At 39.6% G+C, this 17,951-nt stretch overlaps 1 protein-coding gene and 1 long non-coding RNA gene across 3 annotated transcripts in view; one reads left to right on the top strand and one right to left on the bottom strand.

Annotated features, from left to right (window-relative positions):
• Positions 1 to 17,951, top strand: part of Pde1c (phosphodiesterase 1C, calmodulin-dependent 70kDa) — a gene marked incomplete in the record, with an annotated part of 467,041 nt that overhangs the window by 442,173 nt on the left and 6,917 nt on the right. The window contains 1 exon segment of the mRNA XM_013510635.1: positions 5,526 to 5,594. Coding sequence (XP_013366089.1) covers positions 5,526 to 5,594 — 69 coding nt within the window.
• LOC102028277 lies at positions 4,151 to 6,244 on the bottom strand. Of its 2 annotated transcripts, XR_259898.2 has the most exons (4): positions 6,068 to 6,244; positions 5,732 to 5,805; positions 5,506 to 5,620; positions 4,151 to 4,516 (listed from the first exon to the last, which is right to left on the bottom strand). It is a non-coding gene; the product is annotated as an uncharacterized LOC102028277 (long non-coding RNA). The 2 variants fall into 2 exon arrangements; XR_001232756.1 differs by having other exon boundaries at positions 5,506 to 5,805.

Raw genomic sequence — 17,951 nt, 5'->3', positions numbered from 1 at the left:
TCACCCATATAACATTATTTGATAGACATTTTTCCATTTTTAAAAAACTTCACACTAATGTAATTTCAATAGTAACATGATACAGTATGTTATTTTATGACTGTGGCACATTTTACTTAACCACCTGTCTACTGTTGAATAGTTACATGCTTTCATTTTAGTTTTTGCACTTTAAAATAATATAGCATTAGAGATCTTTGTGTATAAGGCTTTGTCGCATTTCAGAATATCTCTGTGGACAAATTTCTAAATATACAATTGCTGAATCAAATGTTGTAAACATTTTTGAGGATCCTCATTCATTATGTGCAATCCCAGTGCATACTCAAATGTTAAAACAGTCATATTTAACACATAGTGTAAGATATCTGAATGGATAAGATATAGACATAATCAAGTCACACCAAAGCAAAAAAGTATTGATAGTGTTTTATTATGCAGGAAAATATTATTTAACACTGTACATAAGATGCTCTCGTTTATACCCCAAGACAACTCATAGGAAGGTATGTGTGGTTTCCATTTCTTCCATTGCTCATTGATTCAACACCCCAAAGCACAACTTGAATTTACATTCATGTTCTTTCTTTAAAGCTGTCAAGGGGCAAAAATAATTTGTTCAGAGACACTGGCTTGTTGCCCAAATGCAGCACAAAGATGTCAGAAGATACACTTAGCTAAAATCAGAAATGTATGGGTTTCACAAAGGCATGCATTTACAGTATGTTAAAAAAAATGATTAAAAATGTCCAGAGTGTTGACAGTCACTTTTCTACCAGGGCCTTTTACATTCACCTCTGCTCAGGGGACTTGGGTGTATCATAACAATACTCCTGTTATCAGATCATTCATAATAACTCCATTTGGTCTCAAATGGCTCTTGAATAACCCTTTCCTCAGCAGGCATGGGCCTGGCCAGGCTAACGTGATTTTGTAGAAAGGAAATGTGTTTGGGGTTAAGCTGCAAATGCTGGAGCGTAGCACTAACAGGACATCCTACGTCTGAGGTGTGTGTGTTTGCTGTGAGGTGAGCAACCTTGGGGGTCACTTCACTGTCCTCTTTTGAGACACCTGATGAACTACATGGATTGCCTTTTAGCCGAACCAACCAAGGACATTAATTTGAAGTGTCTGAAAGCTATTCGTTTGTTAAAAGATGCCTTGAGTCACAAAACCCCAGTGATGACATTTCTGCCCTGAGCTGATGGATTGGGTTGTTTACTCCCTATGCATTCACTGTGGGTCAACAATAAAGTGCTTCTTGACCTTCAAGTGCTTGTTTCTTAAAAATCACACACCTACTCCCCCCCCACACACTTTCTTCCTCTTGAATTTAAACTGAACAATAACAGACATATATTGTACTTGACAGTTCATTAGAGTTTTGATATGTACACTTACTCGATCCTCATGGTTCTGTCCGAAATTGATGTTTTTACAATTTAATAAATGAGGAAAATACAATTTAATGCCACAACTGATATAGTTGTTTATTTGTTTTTATTTTACCTGCTTCATTTTTAAATTATTCAAGATTTCTAGAATCACATAAATCAAATACATTAGTCTTTTTTAAAAATTAAGAAGGTAGAGTAAATCCAGAGTCATAAAGTAGAACAAAAGTTTGTATGTGGATATGCATGCTATAGAAAGCTGTCCAGTTCCTTGCATTGAGAGGTAAATAGGATCTGGGCTCCCTGGAAGCCTAAATAAAAATCACTTGTAAAAGTCAGTCTCCTGTGGGTATTCACTTTAGAAAGTGCCCAGACCTAGGCCAGGCTCAGGCCGATGCCCCAACTGAGACCAGTTAAGCAGCATCCCTGAGTGAGGTCAGCATGAGACACCAAATGACCCTTATATGTAACCAAGACTGAAAAGCAGTGGCAGTGAATATAAATTCCCTCACGGAGCGGCACTTCTGTGTGGATGTTTACAAAAATCCAAGAGCCAGGTGTATGCATTGGTTTGTTTTCACTGTCTTTGTGAAAGTACAGCACAGTGCGAAGGCCGGATGTGTGTCTGGATCTTCCAGCTTAGCTTCTGACATTTTCCCTGGGATGGGAGCAAGTAGGGGTGAAGAGGTCTAGAAGCTGAAACTTAGATGAATTGGGCATTTCTCCCATGTCTGGAGTGTTGAGTAGAGTGATAAGCTAGCTGATAGTTGCAGAGTGGAAGATGATCTCAGGAAAACAGCCTCAGTGAACTGGGAGCCAGTGGCAGGCTGACTCAGAACCAACCACCCCCAGTGGTCCTTGGTGCCGTCTGAAGAGCTGGAGAGATCAGAAACAAGTTAATTTTCTCTTCCTCCCACCTGTTTATGATTAATGATTATGAGACGCAGGTGGGGATGCAACCCTTCCCGATGGATTGGATATTAATAAAACATGCAGAGAAAATAGCATTTAAAGAAAGCCTTACAGACCGGCCCTTTCACTTACCTAATGCCAGGAAAGATTTGTCTCACTGAGGGTACCAAGGGAATGAAAACGGCCTAAGGAGAAGTCATCAAAGGGAAGGACTTTGGAAGATCATAACAAGTTACTGTGTTTCTTTTAATTGCACCAAGAATTCCTATGAAATAATGTGTCAATAGTGAATGTTTCCACAAGTAATAATATTGAAAGTAGTCACTGTTTTGCAAGTTTTCAAGGACTCATGTAGGCAAGCTTAAATTGGATCTCTCTGCTTCATAAGAGTATGCAAGGAAATCAGAGCACTAAATTTTCCAGTAGTTAGACAAGAAGGAAATTTCTTTTACACAAGGCTCCCTGAGGATCAGCATCACCTGAGGCATTTACAAAATGTTAAGGTCCCTGGGGGTCCACCCGGAAGTGCTGGCTCTCTGTCTTATTTTTCCCTTTCATTAAAATAATTGTTCCGGGTTTTCCTTATTCTTAGGCAAAGCTGAGAGACTGGACTTGAAGAGGAAACTCAGATAATGAATTGGTTAAGAGGAAGCAAGAGTCATGAGAAAAATTTCTGTAGGTTTGAACTTTGAAGCATCTTGGCTTAAATTTTACCAATAACTCTGAGCAAATTACTTAAATATCCTTTGACTCTAAATGCCATAAAATGGGAGTAGTCTTAACGTCAGAGTGTTAAGATCAGAAAGGACAATGAATGAACGTACATTTCCCTGTGACTAGTTAATAGGGTGCCAAGGACACAGTAACTGCTTCATATATGTTAGTGATAACCAAGTAGCTACACTGGGAATCATGGCTCTGAATAAAAACTCTGAATCCTATTGCCATAGTAGAACAGTGGTTTGTAACTGAGGGAAATTTTCCCGGGAGGGCACTTTTGATTGTCATGATTAGGGTAGTGTTATAAAGGCCAGAGACCTCCTATAATGCATGGAACAGCCTTCACCGCAAGGAATTGTACAGCCCCAATGTCATAGTGCTGCTGTTGAGAAATCTTGTCCCAAGTTCTCTGTGACATAAGTAAAAAGCCTTTGAGTGACATTTAGTGATGAGCATGCTCACCATGGAAGGAGGCCCAAGTGAAACCCAGAGGTATTTCTGGTGGAACTGGAAGGTCTCTGGACCACAAGGTTAGAGGCTTGGATTTGCCTCCTGAGAGGGCCCTCCTCAAGGCTGACTTGCAGTATACCAAGCTTTCTAAAAGATAGTATTGAACTGTACCTCCTGGCTTGTGAGGTGAAGTGGCCCTATCCCTGACCAATGTCACCCTTGGTAAATCTTTCATCTCTTAGTGTCCAAGGCATTATGTTAGACCAATTCATAGTAAATTCCTGGGAAACATGTTAAAATGCAAATCTCTGGCTTCATTCCCTGGAATTTCCGCTTCAGAGGATTGTGGAATCCCCTAAAATATACAAATCATCTCTGACAAATCTCAAGCCCAGTTCCAGCCAGGTTAGATCTCCTTAGCTCTGTTCTTCAGCGCAGCCATGAGACCTGGGAAGCATACACACTACTGGTAGCCTGTCAGTGTCGCTAGCAGCTGTATCTTATCTCACATAAATTAACACCTCTGGCAGGTGTGAGGTGATTGGATTAATTTTGTGTTTTCTATTTTCACTACTCCTGTTAACACCACTGCTACTGCCAAGAATAGTAATGACAACAACAACAACACAGAAGATCGAGCTTGGTACCATGTTCAGGATTAAAATTAAACCGTCTCAAGCACCATCCCGTGTATGTCTTTACTTCTCAGAGGGACTCTGTGGCAGGGAGAGCTCAGGATGCACCGGGTCAGCTCTAGTCCCAAGTATCTGCTTCCTGGGATGCTGGTCTGCGTGTGGGTCATTGAATGGCCTTCACCAGTGACTGTGGCCACAGCATTTCCTCCATCAGCACTCAGTGCACTCACATGAGGCTTCTGCTATAAAATAGACTTCACTAGAAGTTCAGGATGCTTGAAGGAATTGTAACAGATCACATTAATTTGTGTGTGCCCATATGAATTCTCTGTAGTTCTACCAGGTCAGACTGTAAATCTTTGCCAGCTTGCTGGATTCTGGCTTCCAGGCTTCGTCTTATTCTAGCTGGTGAAAGAAATGAATGAAATGAATGAGTGAATAAATGAATGAGTGAAGTGCGCATGTGTTCATACGTGTCTATATATTTATATATAAATATCCATGGACTATATATGTGTATACATAACCTATATGCAAACATAGACGCATACATATGTGTAAAATATAAATGCTGTTATGCAGAAATATGGAGCATTTCCTTTGTCCCTTTGTTCTACTCTCTCCTTATTGATTTCACCCTGGAAGTTGTCTTTTCATTCCCTCATGACCCGTTAAACTGTTTATATGAGCAAGGTTAATCTCCTTACTGAGAATTCATTACCAGCTATTGGAAACACAGAGACCTCAGTAACCTCATGCTTGTGTAATCCCCCACACCTCCTGAGTGCTCTAGCACACCTTGATTCCTTGGATTCCCACCAGAACTCTTTGATGTAATTGTTATTTCCCTCATTTTTCAGATGAACACCTGCTGAGCCTCAGCAAGATCCAGTTAATGGCTTGAGGTCCAATAGGGAGAATAGTCTACAACAACAAAGCAGGGACCAAACCCCTGATTCCTCGATTCTAAAAACAGAACTTTACCTTTTTAAATACCGTAGTTGTTCTCTTCCTTGAGTAAACATCAGAATCATCTGGGAGCTTTAAAAGTACATGTGCCAGGCTCCATCCTAGAGCACCGCAAGCAAGATCTTAGGGGCAATGCCCAGGCCACTGCATATTTAGGAAACTTCCCTGATGATGCCAAGCTACATCTTGTCCAAATATGGTGATCCCCAAAATGCTAACCTGCCAATTGGAGGAACTGAGCAGAATCACACATGGATAAAAAGCTGTACTCTTGGCTTTTCTGATGGTAGTTTTATGTGCCAGTGCTATAACCTCACCTAACCTTCTAAAGGTTACTTCCACACCCAAACTTTTGGATCATTTGACTATTTCAGAGTGACATTTACCTATTCAACAAGTTTATCCTCAATCCTAATTTTGCTTACCATTTTCTTCCTCGTCATAGGCACAAAGAAGCGTTCTCATGGCTCCCCAGCTCCCAGCACTAGCTCCACAAGTCGCCTTACCTTGCCAGGTAGGTAAATATCTTCGTGCCATTACCTTAGTGACCACAAACAATAGAAAAGACAGCTGAGTGTAGCAGTTGATAAGCTGCGAATCTAGCCCTTTATCAATCAAGTTTTCAGAGGTATCTCCATCACCCATTGTAACCTTCCATAGTGTGTTCATAATCTCTTCCATTCATTGGTGAAAAGAACAGAATCTTTCTCCTTCTTGATGTTCACCTGGGCAAGATAGTGAGGCTTTGGTGAAAAAGAGCGAGAGAGACTTGGGTTCAAATTCCAGCTCTGCCATATGGAAATCATGCAACCATTTGTCTCTTCTTCATTTTCTTGGAACATTGGTTTTCTTACCCATTTGATCCACCTGATATAGATTAGGAAAAATGCTTATGAATTTAACATCATTCTAACACAATGTCGGAGCTAATGACATAGCTGATTGGCTCTGTTGAGAAATATAGAACTCCACATGATCTAGGCCCACCTGTCATGTATCAGGGAGTGTTTCAATGTTCACAGTGATCATCTGTAGTTACTAGTTGATAGAAGGGGTAGCTATTGGTCTTTCTGTGTGTCCCTGCCTAAGGTTGCATTCTCCATTATGACTTCATTGTAGTAGAACTTAGAAAACAAATCGTTGTGGGGAAAGGAGAAGTTATAAAAGGTAAACATGGTCATTATAAAAGTGTTTTTAAACTGTTAAAAATTATAGAAGGGAAGTGTTGCCAATAATGCTATACCTTACAGTTAACCTAGATTATTTAACCTTTCTGTCTTTATTAAATATTTTTCCAAAATTCAAATCCTAATTTATGTAGAATTTTTCCCTTCCTTTTGAAAATTTGCCCTTACATTAGAAGATGTTTTCCCATCTTGGTAAATTAACAAATATTTAAACAATTGACCAATATTTCTTAGATACACCACAGTTTATTTACTTAGATGTTTATGTATAATTTGGTATTTGTATAGCTTGCATTTTTATTGTCACAATTAATGTTATATGCTTGTATGTAAATCTCCTGAGTCCCTAAGTATGGATCAGGTCAAATTTCGGTAGGCAGGACTACTGCTTTAAGAATATGCACACATTTAGGTTCTTGACATATTATTGTGAAAACAATCTTCTGCAAGGTAATTAAGTTACACTTCCTGGATGAATTTTCCCATTTTATTATCCCTTTACTCATGCTGAATGATGTTTTTATATTTTGCCACTTTGATGAGAAAAATGTCATCCATATTTGGTTTACTTTTATCATGTTTAAGAAATTGTTTTCTAATATTAATTCACCTTTTAGATTTCTTCTTTTGGAAAGTACCACATTTTATCCATTCTAAAAGGCACAATACCTTGCATTTTATCTCTTCTGAAATTGGAGGGTTTTGCAGTCCATACTATGTGATAATTTAGTTAGCAAAGCTATTTTCTATTTTCTTGCTTGTACATGAAATAACAGTACACTTTACAATTATCAGCATTTTAAAGAGATAAAAGATAATGTATGTCTACTTACCTTTTCAACTTCAACTTCTGCAGCTGCTTTTTTGTTTGTTTTTTGAGACAGGGTCTTACTATGTAGTTCATGGTGGCCTTGAATTCATTGTGTAGTCCAGGCTGGCCTCAAACTCACAGAGACCCTCCTGCTTCAGCCTCCTCAGTGCTGGGATTACAGAGATGCCCCACCATGCCCGGCTTTTGCAGTTTCTTTTCCTTTTTTCTTTCTAGTACTAGGAATCTAACTCAGGACCTTGCGCCTGCCAGGCAGGCACTTGTGCTGCTGAGCTATATCCCCAACCCCTTCTCTAGTTTCTTTACCCCAGACCTATAACTGGATTCAGTCAACATCTGCTCTTTGCTCTGAGTTTTCCTGCCTCTTTGACTAATTTCCCTTGGCTTCCCTCGGTTAATTTCTCTTTGCACTCCTTTCCAAATCATCTAGGTGGAATTAATATTGCATTGCAGTGATTTGCTAAATGTACCTTCACCTGCTAATAGGTAGCTTTTCCTACAGTGGAGACTGTGTCATTCCTTTCGGACCCCTGTGCTGCCAAGGAGACAGACATATATCAGACACTCTAATGTTTATAAGGCTGGCCTCCTGAATGTGTAGGTTTATGACTACATAGAAAGGAAGCACTTTTAGAGAAAGACTTATTTTAAAGTTTGCATTTGCCTCAACTATACTACTTTGTTTTAATATTGCACAGACCTTGGTCCCCACATTGTCTGGAAGTCACTGACATCGTGTCCTACTGTGCTGATTGTGCTCTTAGGAATTTAGAACATGAGAAGATAAACTAATTTATACCAGAAACTCTAATGTGCAGCAATGATGTCTTCTCCTTGGAAAGTCATCTCCTTCCTAGGTCAGGTGAGACCTCTGAGGTCATCCTGGTCATTTGCAAGAATATGCAGAGCTGATATGTTTCCCACGTGTTCTGTCCTGCTCCCGGGGCTTCTGAATCAGTCATGGCAACTTTGTTTCAAGCCTTAGTTTGGTGGTCTAAACTGGACCAAACTGGCATCTTAGGCTCCAAGTTCTGACCATTCCCCACATGCCTGTAGGATTAGAATGGTCATTCTCCAAACACAGGTGATAGTAACTGCACTTTGTGTAGTAATTACCTTCTACCTCACTTGTGACAGTGGCCAGCTCTCTACTCTCTTTTCTCAGAAGCCACACACATTGCCTCCCTTTCACTCAGATGCCTCAATGGCCCCTCACCAGGCCTGGCTAGCACCTGCTCACAAGCCCACCTTGAGAAGCTTTCACTGGTATCACAGCTATACAAGAGACAATTCCTAAGTGCCACGAGTAAATGCCAGCTTTTAAAACCCTTTGATTATAGTCAGTTGAATGGACCTAATTGGGGATTTAGATATTGTTTTCTTCAGTGCCGTTTACATAGCAGATCCACTGTAATCAAACCAGTTGGCTGCAGGCTAATCAATCCAGTCAGTAAGATACAATATCCAGGAAATCCACTCTTTGATACATACTCCTGTCCTGCAAACCCATACAAGGATGGACAAAACAGATAAATAAACTTTGAAAATATCGTTAGTGCCCAGTATTGAGACAAACAGCTCTGGGAAACAGAAACAAAATATGACTAACTCCACAGCACTGAAGTCAGGGGATGTCAGGGCTCTGCCTCCTGAGTGGGAATGTCGGAAGGAGCAAAAGAGATTTAGAGTGCTCAGGGCCATAGTCTGAGGAGAGGGCGTGGGATAGGCTGCTGACAAATCTCCTGCAGCTACAGCCTAGTATGGAGGATGCTGTTGGCCTAGGGAGCTGGAAGGACATTGATCTGACTTTGGAATTAGATATTCAGTATCCTCAATATGATTGTGGGGCATTATTCAGAAGTGTCATTATAAGTCCCAGCTTTGATATGGAAGCTTAAAGTGCCAGGTAGAAACAACTACAAAATTCTAGACAGACTGGGGGTGTGTGGATGGTGAGGCAGAAGGGAAACACGATACCACAATTTCATATGCAACCAAGAAAAAGATAGATAAATTGGACATCACCAAAATTAAAAGCTTTTGTGTATCAAAAGACACTACCAACGAAGGGAGAAAACAACCCACAGAATGGGAGAAAATGTTTGCAAATAATATATCTGATTAAGAGTTAATATTAAAACCAACAACAAACCCGACTCAAATACAGTATATTTAATTTTACTCTTACTGAGGGTTTTCTACTTTCTGTTTTATAATGTTTAACATATATTGAGCAAGTAAAGCAACTTGTAACAAGGTATATGATATATAAGATAATTTATATTATCTATAATAAAACATGCAGAGCTGGTAGGTATTTTGTGGGTACAAATATATATATATGGCCAGAGATATAGCTCAGCAGCACAGTGCCTGCCTGGCAAGCACAAGGTCCTGAGTTTGATTTCCAGTAATAAAAAGAACATATATATAATATATATATGAATATTAAGTATAAAGTTCTTGGGGGATGTAAAAGATGGATCGTGATGGCAGAAAACAAGGTAATTCAGTCCTACATATGTTATTTAATCCTTCAAGAATATTTCTGAGCAAATATAAAAAACATTCAGGTCTGATTAAACCATAACAAGAATGTAATTCTTTGTTATGTCATTATTTATTCTTTCCTGCATGCATATTTTAAAAAATTGAAGTGGAAACCCTATATCTGTTTTGCCAGTTTTGTTTGATTTCACTCATATTGATGACAGTGCAGTCCATCTCTCACTTTTGCGTGAGATGAATGTTGGGCATGAAGCAAGTTCTGCAAGTTGAGCTTGTCTAAATCCAGAAGCCACCAAAGATCATTCCATTTAAAGACTGCTTGTGTGGGTTCTGAAATTATCTCAGGGGTCATCTTGGAACTCCAGTGCTGGAAACTGCCCTGAGGCATCACCTTGGCTCCTTGCAAGACTATATAGCAAAGTGACTTGTATTGGAAAGTAATAGCACCTGCAGCCATTTTTTTCTAGAGCCAACTTCACCTGTTGCCCTATGGGCTGTGTGAACCCTCTTGAGCTCCACGGTGGCCATCCGTGGAGAGAGCTGGGGCAGTGTTAGCTCTTGCCGGAGAAGTTGCACAGAGCTTCACCATCACTAACAGTCACGACCACTAGTGATCCAGACTAGTCAATTACTCACCTCTGAGCAGATTCCAGGGCATCTCACTTGGCTGAAATATTCGAAGATAACAAGGTACAGTACTACAGTGCTTTGCTGATGGAAATACAGCCAGTTGCTCCTCCCTGTGTGCAGCTGCTGGTGCACAGTAGTCTTGGCAGTAGTTGTAGCTCTGCTTCAAACTCCACTGCCTGCTGTAGAAAGATTTTGCATGTGAGATACCCGCTGGCTTACAATGACATTGTTATGTGTCCTGTTTTAGGGGACTACGGATAAAACATCCACCCGGAAGCTTCCTTGGAAGGGACCTGATCATCTCTGAGGTCTGAAGACATTTTAGAATGCTTATGTTTCTTTTACCAAAACAAAAATTACATGTACTGTAAGTTATGGGTACTTAACTTGAAAAACGGTGACTTCTGATCTCTCTAATGGTGGCTTTTAACAAGCATGTGTCTTGCATACCTCCGAACATCAGGAACAATGCTAGGTTCTTAATACATATTAAATCCTCACTATTCTCTAAGGAAGACACTATTATTTTACAGATCAGAAACTGAGGCACAAACAAATAGCTTGCCTATAGTTAGAAGGTGGCAGGTGGCAAGTGTGTGCTCTTTTCTGTGCATGATTGCCGGTGAGTAAAGACTGGTGCTAAATAGTCCACACTGGTAATTACCTTTTCCACACTTGTATTCTACCTGAGCATCAGATCAGTTCCCCCATTTACTTATTCCAAGCAGAGTTGGGGTATGAAGAAGCCTTACGGTGTATTTCAAGTAGGGATTTGAATGACTGTTCTATGCATCTGTCTTTCACCTTGAGTTCAGTATGAAGGGTGGCAGTTGTCACTACTATGGACTGAATCTAAGCCTGTTTTTTTATCCCTTGATTTAGCACTTTAGAACTTAATCCAGAAGAAATTTATATTTACAGGCTTCTTCAGAAGTTGCTATTTCTTAGTGGGAACAAAAGACACATGTTGACGAGAAAAATCAAGCAAGAGATTTAGTTTGCATAATCTCCAAACCACTGAAGCAACATAAATTAAGCACTTGGTGAATGTTGGGGCAATGGAATCAAATAATCAAATAATAAAGTTAAAAATGATCAGCTCCTGCCAGGCATGGTGATGCATGCCTGTAATCCTAGCACTCGGGAGGCTGAAGCAGGAGGATCACCATAGGTTTGAGGCCAGCCTGAGTTACATAGTGAGTTCAAGGCCAGCCTGAACTATGTAGCAAGACCCTGCCTAAAACAAACAAAAAATGATCAGCTCCCTAGAGGAGATTGTTGTTCTTCTTTTTTAAATCACAGGTTATTTGATAGGGTAACCATTGTTTTGAATGAGTTGATTTTCCAGCCTTACCTAACTGCTTCTTTCCTTTCACTGGTTTTTTCAGGGGGAGGAGGGTTGGAAAACTATGCCTCCCTGCCTCTCCATATTGTAGTGAGACCTGGAGAGATGAGCCAAGACTTAGCTTCTGTACAAAGCAAAGGTTTGCTCAGGCCCCAGACTTGAGACTTGAAGGAAAGGGATTCACTGACATTCTTCTTAAGCAAAGGTGGGCAGAAAATCTGGACATGAAGACCTTGCAGAAACAAAGGAGAACTACTCACTTCTATACACTCTCACAGCTGTGCCAGGTGGTACATGCTGGAAGGAAGCTACTGGCTCTTTAAATGGAACATTTATGATGGTTACTAAGTGCGATGGAAAGTAGTTTATTCCCTCTGTCAAATACTTCACAGCAGCACCTGTTGTCAGTACTATGATTGAGTTCTGGAGATGCAAAGGTGCGTACACTCTGTCCCTGTCCTCACGATGTTGATATGAAGGACTAAATTTTATATGGGATAAAGCACAAAAAACTGTCTAAGAGACTAAGTAATCTGCTCTAAAATCACTTCTACTGAAAGAAATTAATGAATTATTATGCTTTAGCATAATGAATCAAGAGAATCTAAAACATCAGAAGTGCCCTTGTCGTTTTTCTAATTTCCTTGCAATTTGCTAATTACATGAAGATTAGAATTCAGGGACTGGACCTCTTGCATCCTGGTTAGTTGTCTAAGCCACATTTCCCCGTGGGATTTCCAGACTCAATATAAAATGTTCCTGGACAGGCCTTGCTCAAAATCATTCAGTGGACCCCTGTTTTTATATTGCTTAAATAGTTCCAATTGTGGGTTAGATATTTTTGCTTTTCTTAGAATGGTGCTTGATTTCAGCAAAGTGGTTCCCTTGGGTAGTGGAATGGAAATATTTACATATATTTTTTTCCCACAAATGTACATTTTGGATAGCTGGTCTTTGGTGAGTCAAAGTGGTGTGTTCTCTGCCAAATACAAATAAAATCATTAAGTCAAGCTTTTCATTGTGTGGTGAGATCTTTCATGTGAAATCTAATCTTTGGGGCAATTAGATGACTTTTCTGTACAGTCATAAGAAAAACCACCAGAGAAGGACCCTGTCAAAAGGCACCAGGGATGGCGTTTCATCTTCCTGTGCTGTGGAATAAAGGGTATCATATAGCACATGCCTGCTCCACACTGCACACTGTGCAAAGAACCTCATGACCATTTTCTTACTCAGAGCCCCTTCAAAATCCTCTAGAAGATGTGCAAGTTACTATTGTTCCTATTTTGCAAAAGGAAGAAAGAACAAAATCCCAAGGGCTGGAGGAGATTAATGATTTTCTTAGGATCTCACAGCTTAGTCCCATTCTGTGTGGCCCCACCCGTGTTCCTCTTACAATACTCTCCCAAAAGGAGACTTCTATGGGTTTGGTTTTTTTGTCAAAGATTTTAACACATGGCCAGGGGTTGGTAAATACCAGCCAACCAAGACAGGAGAAAGTGTCCACGTACTGAGCAGACACCATCAACAGCACCAAGCATCCCTTAGACCCTAAGTAAAATTATATGTCACTGCACAGTGGAGAAACATCCTGGGAAATGTGAAATTAGCTGAATTTGTTGTAGAACAAACATTGTATAGTGCACTCTCACAAACCTCAGTGGGAGAGCCTACCACACATCTTGACTGCTTAGAATGAACCATGCTATATCCAGTTTGTCATTGGACTAAACATCATTATTTGGTACACGACTATACTATAGCTGGCTTTTTCACAAAACAAACTCAGTCCATTCAGTGGTTTTTAACCTTGGCTATATGTTAGGATCATGGAGCATTACAAATGTACTGATACTTGTATTCCATTCCAAAATAATGGCTTCAGAGACTCAGGGATGGAGCTTGGGTATTAGTTCTTTTTAAAGCTCCCCTGGTGATCTTATGGTGCCTTTGCCTTGAGAATCAGACAGCTTCGGGTTTGATGGGGAGGAGAAAAACCATGTGGCTTGTCTGCCCCCTTGGACAGACTTTCCACTGGGACCTGGAAATGCTGGTCCGTGATCTTTCTGTACAAGACTGGTAGAGGCTTGGTTCAAATGGGGTCAGTTTAGTTCCTGTGGGATAGCTTCTGGGACTGCAGGCTTCCTGTCCTCTGTACTCCATTCTGTGAGGTGAAAAAAGACAAAGCCATGGATAATTGAGCCTTCCCATTTTCGTGACTTAAAGTCCTTGGAGAGGCAGTCTTTTAGAATGGAGATAATGGGTTTAATCATTCTAGTTTTTAATATAAGATATTAAACGAATAGCTTAAGATTAGATTATCATCTTAGACAACATGATGTCTGATGTGTGGTTAAGAGTAATTTTCTAGTTGGGTTAATGTTGCTAAATTGTATTTCTGCAAAAGGAAAGGACTGCTATCAGCATGGCTTCACTCTAATGGTTTTGTGTCTTGGGGACAGAAATAAGTTCCTGTTTTGGAAAAGGATGTGCTACTGAATTTTTCCCAACAATTGCAAGTCTTCCAGATAATGCCAGAAATATAGGGTTTTCAATTCAGGAAAAGGGATCGAAACCAATCCCAAATGAGCCCCCCACTACATATTGCTGTGCTACTGCTTTCACATGCATAGTTTCCTTATATTCTCACTATGGCCCTCTGAAGTGCGGTGCCAGATCCAGTAAAGAAGGGGCCAGGGATATAGCTCAGTGGCATAAGTAAGCACAAGGTCCTGAGTTTGAGTCCCAGTACCAAAAAAAGAAAGAAAGAAAGAAAGAAGAAAGAAAGAAAGAAAGAAAGAAAGAAAGAAAGAAAGAAGAAGAAAGAAGAAAGAAGAAAGAAAGAAAGAAGGAAGAAAGAAAGAAAGAGAAAGAGAAAGAAAGAAAGAAAGAAAGAAAGAAAGAAAGAAAGAAAGAAAGAAAGAAAGAAAGAAAGAAAGAAAGAAAGAAAGAAAAGAAAACAGATCCAGTAAATAACGTGATGAGTCTGCCCTCCCCTTGGATGGCATTTGGGGCAGCATTTACCCTCGTTTTAGTTGCACTTCATGAAGAAACTCAGGAGGGAGGATGTCAGAACTGCTTCACAGAGTGGCAAGAATAATGGTATAAGCATGTTCAAAGTCAGGGGGAGGATTTAGAAGGGGATTAGTGGCAATATGTCTTTTACTGTAATAAGTTTTAAAAATTCAAACAGTCACTATATATTTCAATCTCACCTCACATACATAAAGGCTATTATAATTATTTTACTAGAACATTTCCTAAAATGAAACCATGGGTTTGGTTCTTTTATTGTTTCATTCTCAATGAAGCTAACGTTAATATTTCATTCCCATGAAGCTCCAAACTCCTGGACGGTTTTTGCACATTTTTATAAGGACTTCCTCTGAGATTTCAGGCAGACACCATAAACAGATGTTGATATCAGACATGGCATTGTACAGAAGCCCCCTTACATAAAGATTTTTTCTTTATGTAAAACAATATTTAAGTGGCAATAAATGATTATTTTCATCTTGTTGGTTTCATGTGGTTTTTTTCCATGTGTAAATGTAGATAAATAGGTGGAAATGTTTTCTTCCAAGTCATAACACTATCTTTGAGAGAAAATAAACTAGATTTCCATTGCTTCCTTTGTGTAAAAAAAAAAAGCTTCCAATATTAGAATCGATGCTAAAGCTAAGCATAGACTAAGCCACTGATGTTTGATGAGATGCTCTACCTCTAGAGGTTCTCCGCATGTTCCTGCTGCTCTGCACTGCGGCATGGGGCTCCAGGTAGTCAGTCTGGAGTCACAGTGGACAGAAAGAACAATTTGATGGAAAATTGAGTCTAACTCAAGGTAATTGGCCAGATCCAAGTTTGGATGAATGTTAATGACCATCCTCTCTGGCTTGTTTCAGTGCAAAACTAGGGTGTACTGAACTAATGCCTCACGATATATGCTATTATACTGATAATAAATTAATCCAGTTTTTATGAAAATGTATTCTGCTGAACACTCCGTAAGATGCTCCCATAAACATGAGGAGGTCCCCTTTAACAATAAAATTAAGAAAAACTCCATTTTCCAGGCTGTGCTCATGGCTTCCTGATGTATGTTAACATCATTTAAGTCACTGGTAAATCCTGTCATGAAGATCCTAATTTAACTTTCACACAGTTAAATTTGGCTGAGGAAATTCTTCCTTGCTCAGTCACACCTATTATATTCACAGCAGTATTGAAGTAACAGTAGACTGAAATAAAGAAAATAGCCATAAAAAAGAACTTTCAAAAATCCCTAAGTTTTTCTTTCAGTGTGTGAATCCAACTAACAGTTGCATTAATTTGATATGTAACCAAATCTAAATCTGCTCGCTGAAGAAGAAAAATTGTGCTCAATGCATTCCCATGGAAGGAGGAGACCCCCAAGCAAAATCATCTGAGAGAAAAAATTAGAGAGAGGGAGAGAGAGACCAATAGATAACAAAAGATAGATTGACTGAAAGAGGAGAAAAGTCAGATATCTTAGAGAGGAATGGCAGTATTCATTTAAAAAGATGAGAATTAGGCAAATGAAGGTTAAACTTCCCAAAAGTACATTTGCTTTTATAAAAAACAAACATCACATAGAGTTGCAAAACTAAAGATGATGATATGTCAGTTTTTGTTTTGCATGTCTCCTAAGCATATTTAGAAGTAATATAAACAATGACTTTTACAAATTCAGGCTTTGTACAAAGACTTGTGCCTTTGTCAAAATTTTTATTCACTCATTAGATTGTGTTCTCTCAGTAAATTATGCAAGAGAGGACAGCAGACTTTTGGCATGTGTTTCCAAGGGGAAGAAGTGTCCAACTTGCTGATAATCAAGCATATGGTTGGGTTCTATTTACTGTTCAGTTCTTCTCCGCCAGGGGAGCAAGGTTGTATTATGAGTGGGTCTAGCTACAGGAAATACCAAGTTATAGAAAGAAGAGGGTCAGACCCCTTCTGAAATCTCAAGAATAGCCAGAAAATGAATAAAATTGCCCTCCAGAGGCTATCTTATTACTCCCCCAAAGGTCCTCCTTAAATTCAAGATGGTGCCCTCATGACTGCCTCTATTTTTATATTCTGTCATTACATCACAGTCACTTGCAGAAGGGAAAGGGAATGAATGCACACAAAACAGCACTGTGTGAAATCCCCCCACACTTTGAGTGAGGTTCATGGCAGGCATACAAGTATTTCCACAGTCTCAGTGGGGAGCTGATCTCTATCAGCAGGTTCAACTCTATTTGCAGAGACTCTAGTGGCAAGGAGAGTTTTTGTTCTGACAATCAGAATTCCAGCAAATGCTAAATGTTTCTTCACGCTGAGAAGTGGGAAATTCAATAATACTTTGGCTGGATTCATGCTGAGTCGTGAAAATAGAATGAATATGGAGAAGGATTGTGACTTGAAGGGCCACAAATCAGCTAGCCCAGACCTTTCAACTGTTAGCTTTTGATCTGAAGCCCTCTCTTGTCTCTGCTCCTTTCTCTGGGGTGGCAGAACTGTTTTTCTATTTCTTTCTGGGGTATTTGGTGCCATAATTCCTTGTTTACTCTGAGACACAGAATTCAGCACCCGGGGATTTTAAAATTACATCTGTTCTTTTAGGTTATTATAGTAGGATATTATGTCACAACAGGGCCATTTACTGACACTCTGCTATGTTAGGATAACACAAAAGGCAAAATTGTCCTGGTCATTAATGAGCTTGTAGTAATAGTATCCTGGACACGTCTTTCTTCTGTGAGTTAGAAGTTTCAGAGGGTGTTACCAGAATGGAAGCTCTGTGAAGGGCTGTTCTGTGTATTATCACATCAGCAGCACATAACAAGTGCCTAAAAGTCTATGAATAAATGTAAATCTGTAGACTGCCAAAAGTATATTCAGTTGTGGGCTCGCTGAGATGGCCAGCACAAAAACCCATAGTGAAACCAATTTAACTGACTTTCCATTAAGTATGCTTTTATACAATAGCTCTGATACATGATTCCATAGAAGAAACTTTTTGTAATGTATGTCTTTTTAAAGAGCTACCACACTAGAACAGATTAGAAGATGTAGATACAACTACACTCAGCCACCTTATCTTTGACAAAGGGGCCAAACATGTTCACTGGAAGAAAGATAGCTTCTTTAACAAATGATCTCTGGAAAAACTGTCTCTCTACATGCCAAAGACTAGGCCCATGTCTATCACCATGCACTAAACTAAAGTCAAAGTGGATCAAAGATTTAAATATTAAAGCAGAAACACTAAATCTACTGGAAGAGATAGTAGGTTGAAATCTTGAAGACATAGGGGTAGGCACAGTCTTCATGAACAAAACCCAAACTGCACGGGAAACACTTCAAAGA

The sequence above is a fragment of the Chinchilla lanigera genome, unplaced genomic scaffold (assembly GCF_000276665.1).
Source record: "Chinchilla lanigera isolate Chin_1 unplaced genomic scaffold, ChiLan1.0 scaffold00009, whole genome shotgun sequence".
Classification (NCBI taxonomy): Eukaryota; Metazoa; Chordata; class Mammalia; order Rodentia; family Chinchillidae; genus Chinchilla; species Chinchilla lanigera.
This window is presented reverse-complemented; position numbering and strand designations above follow the sequence as displayed.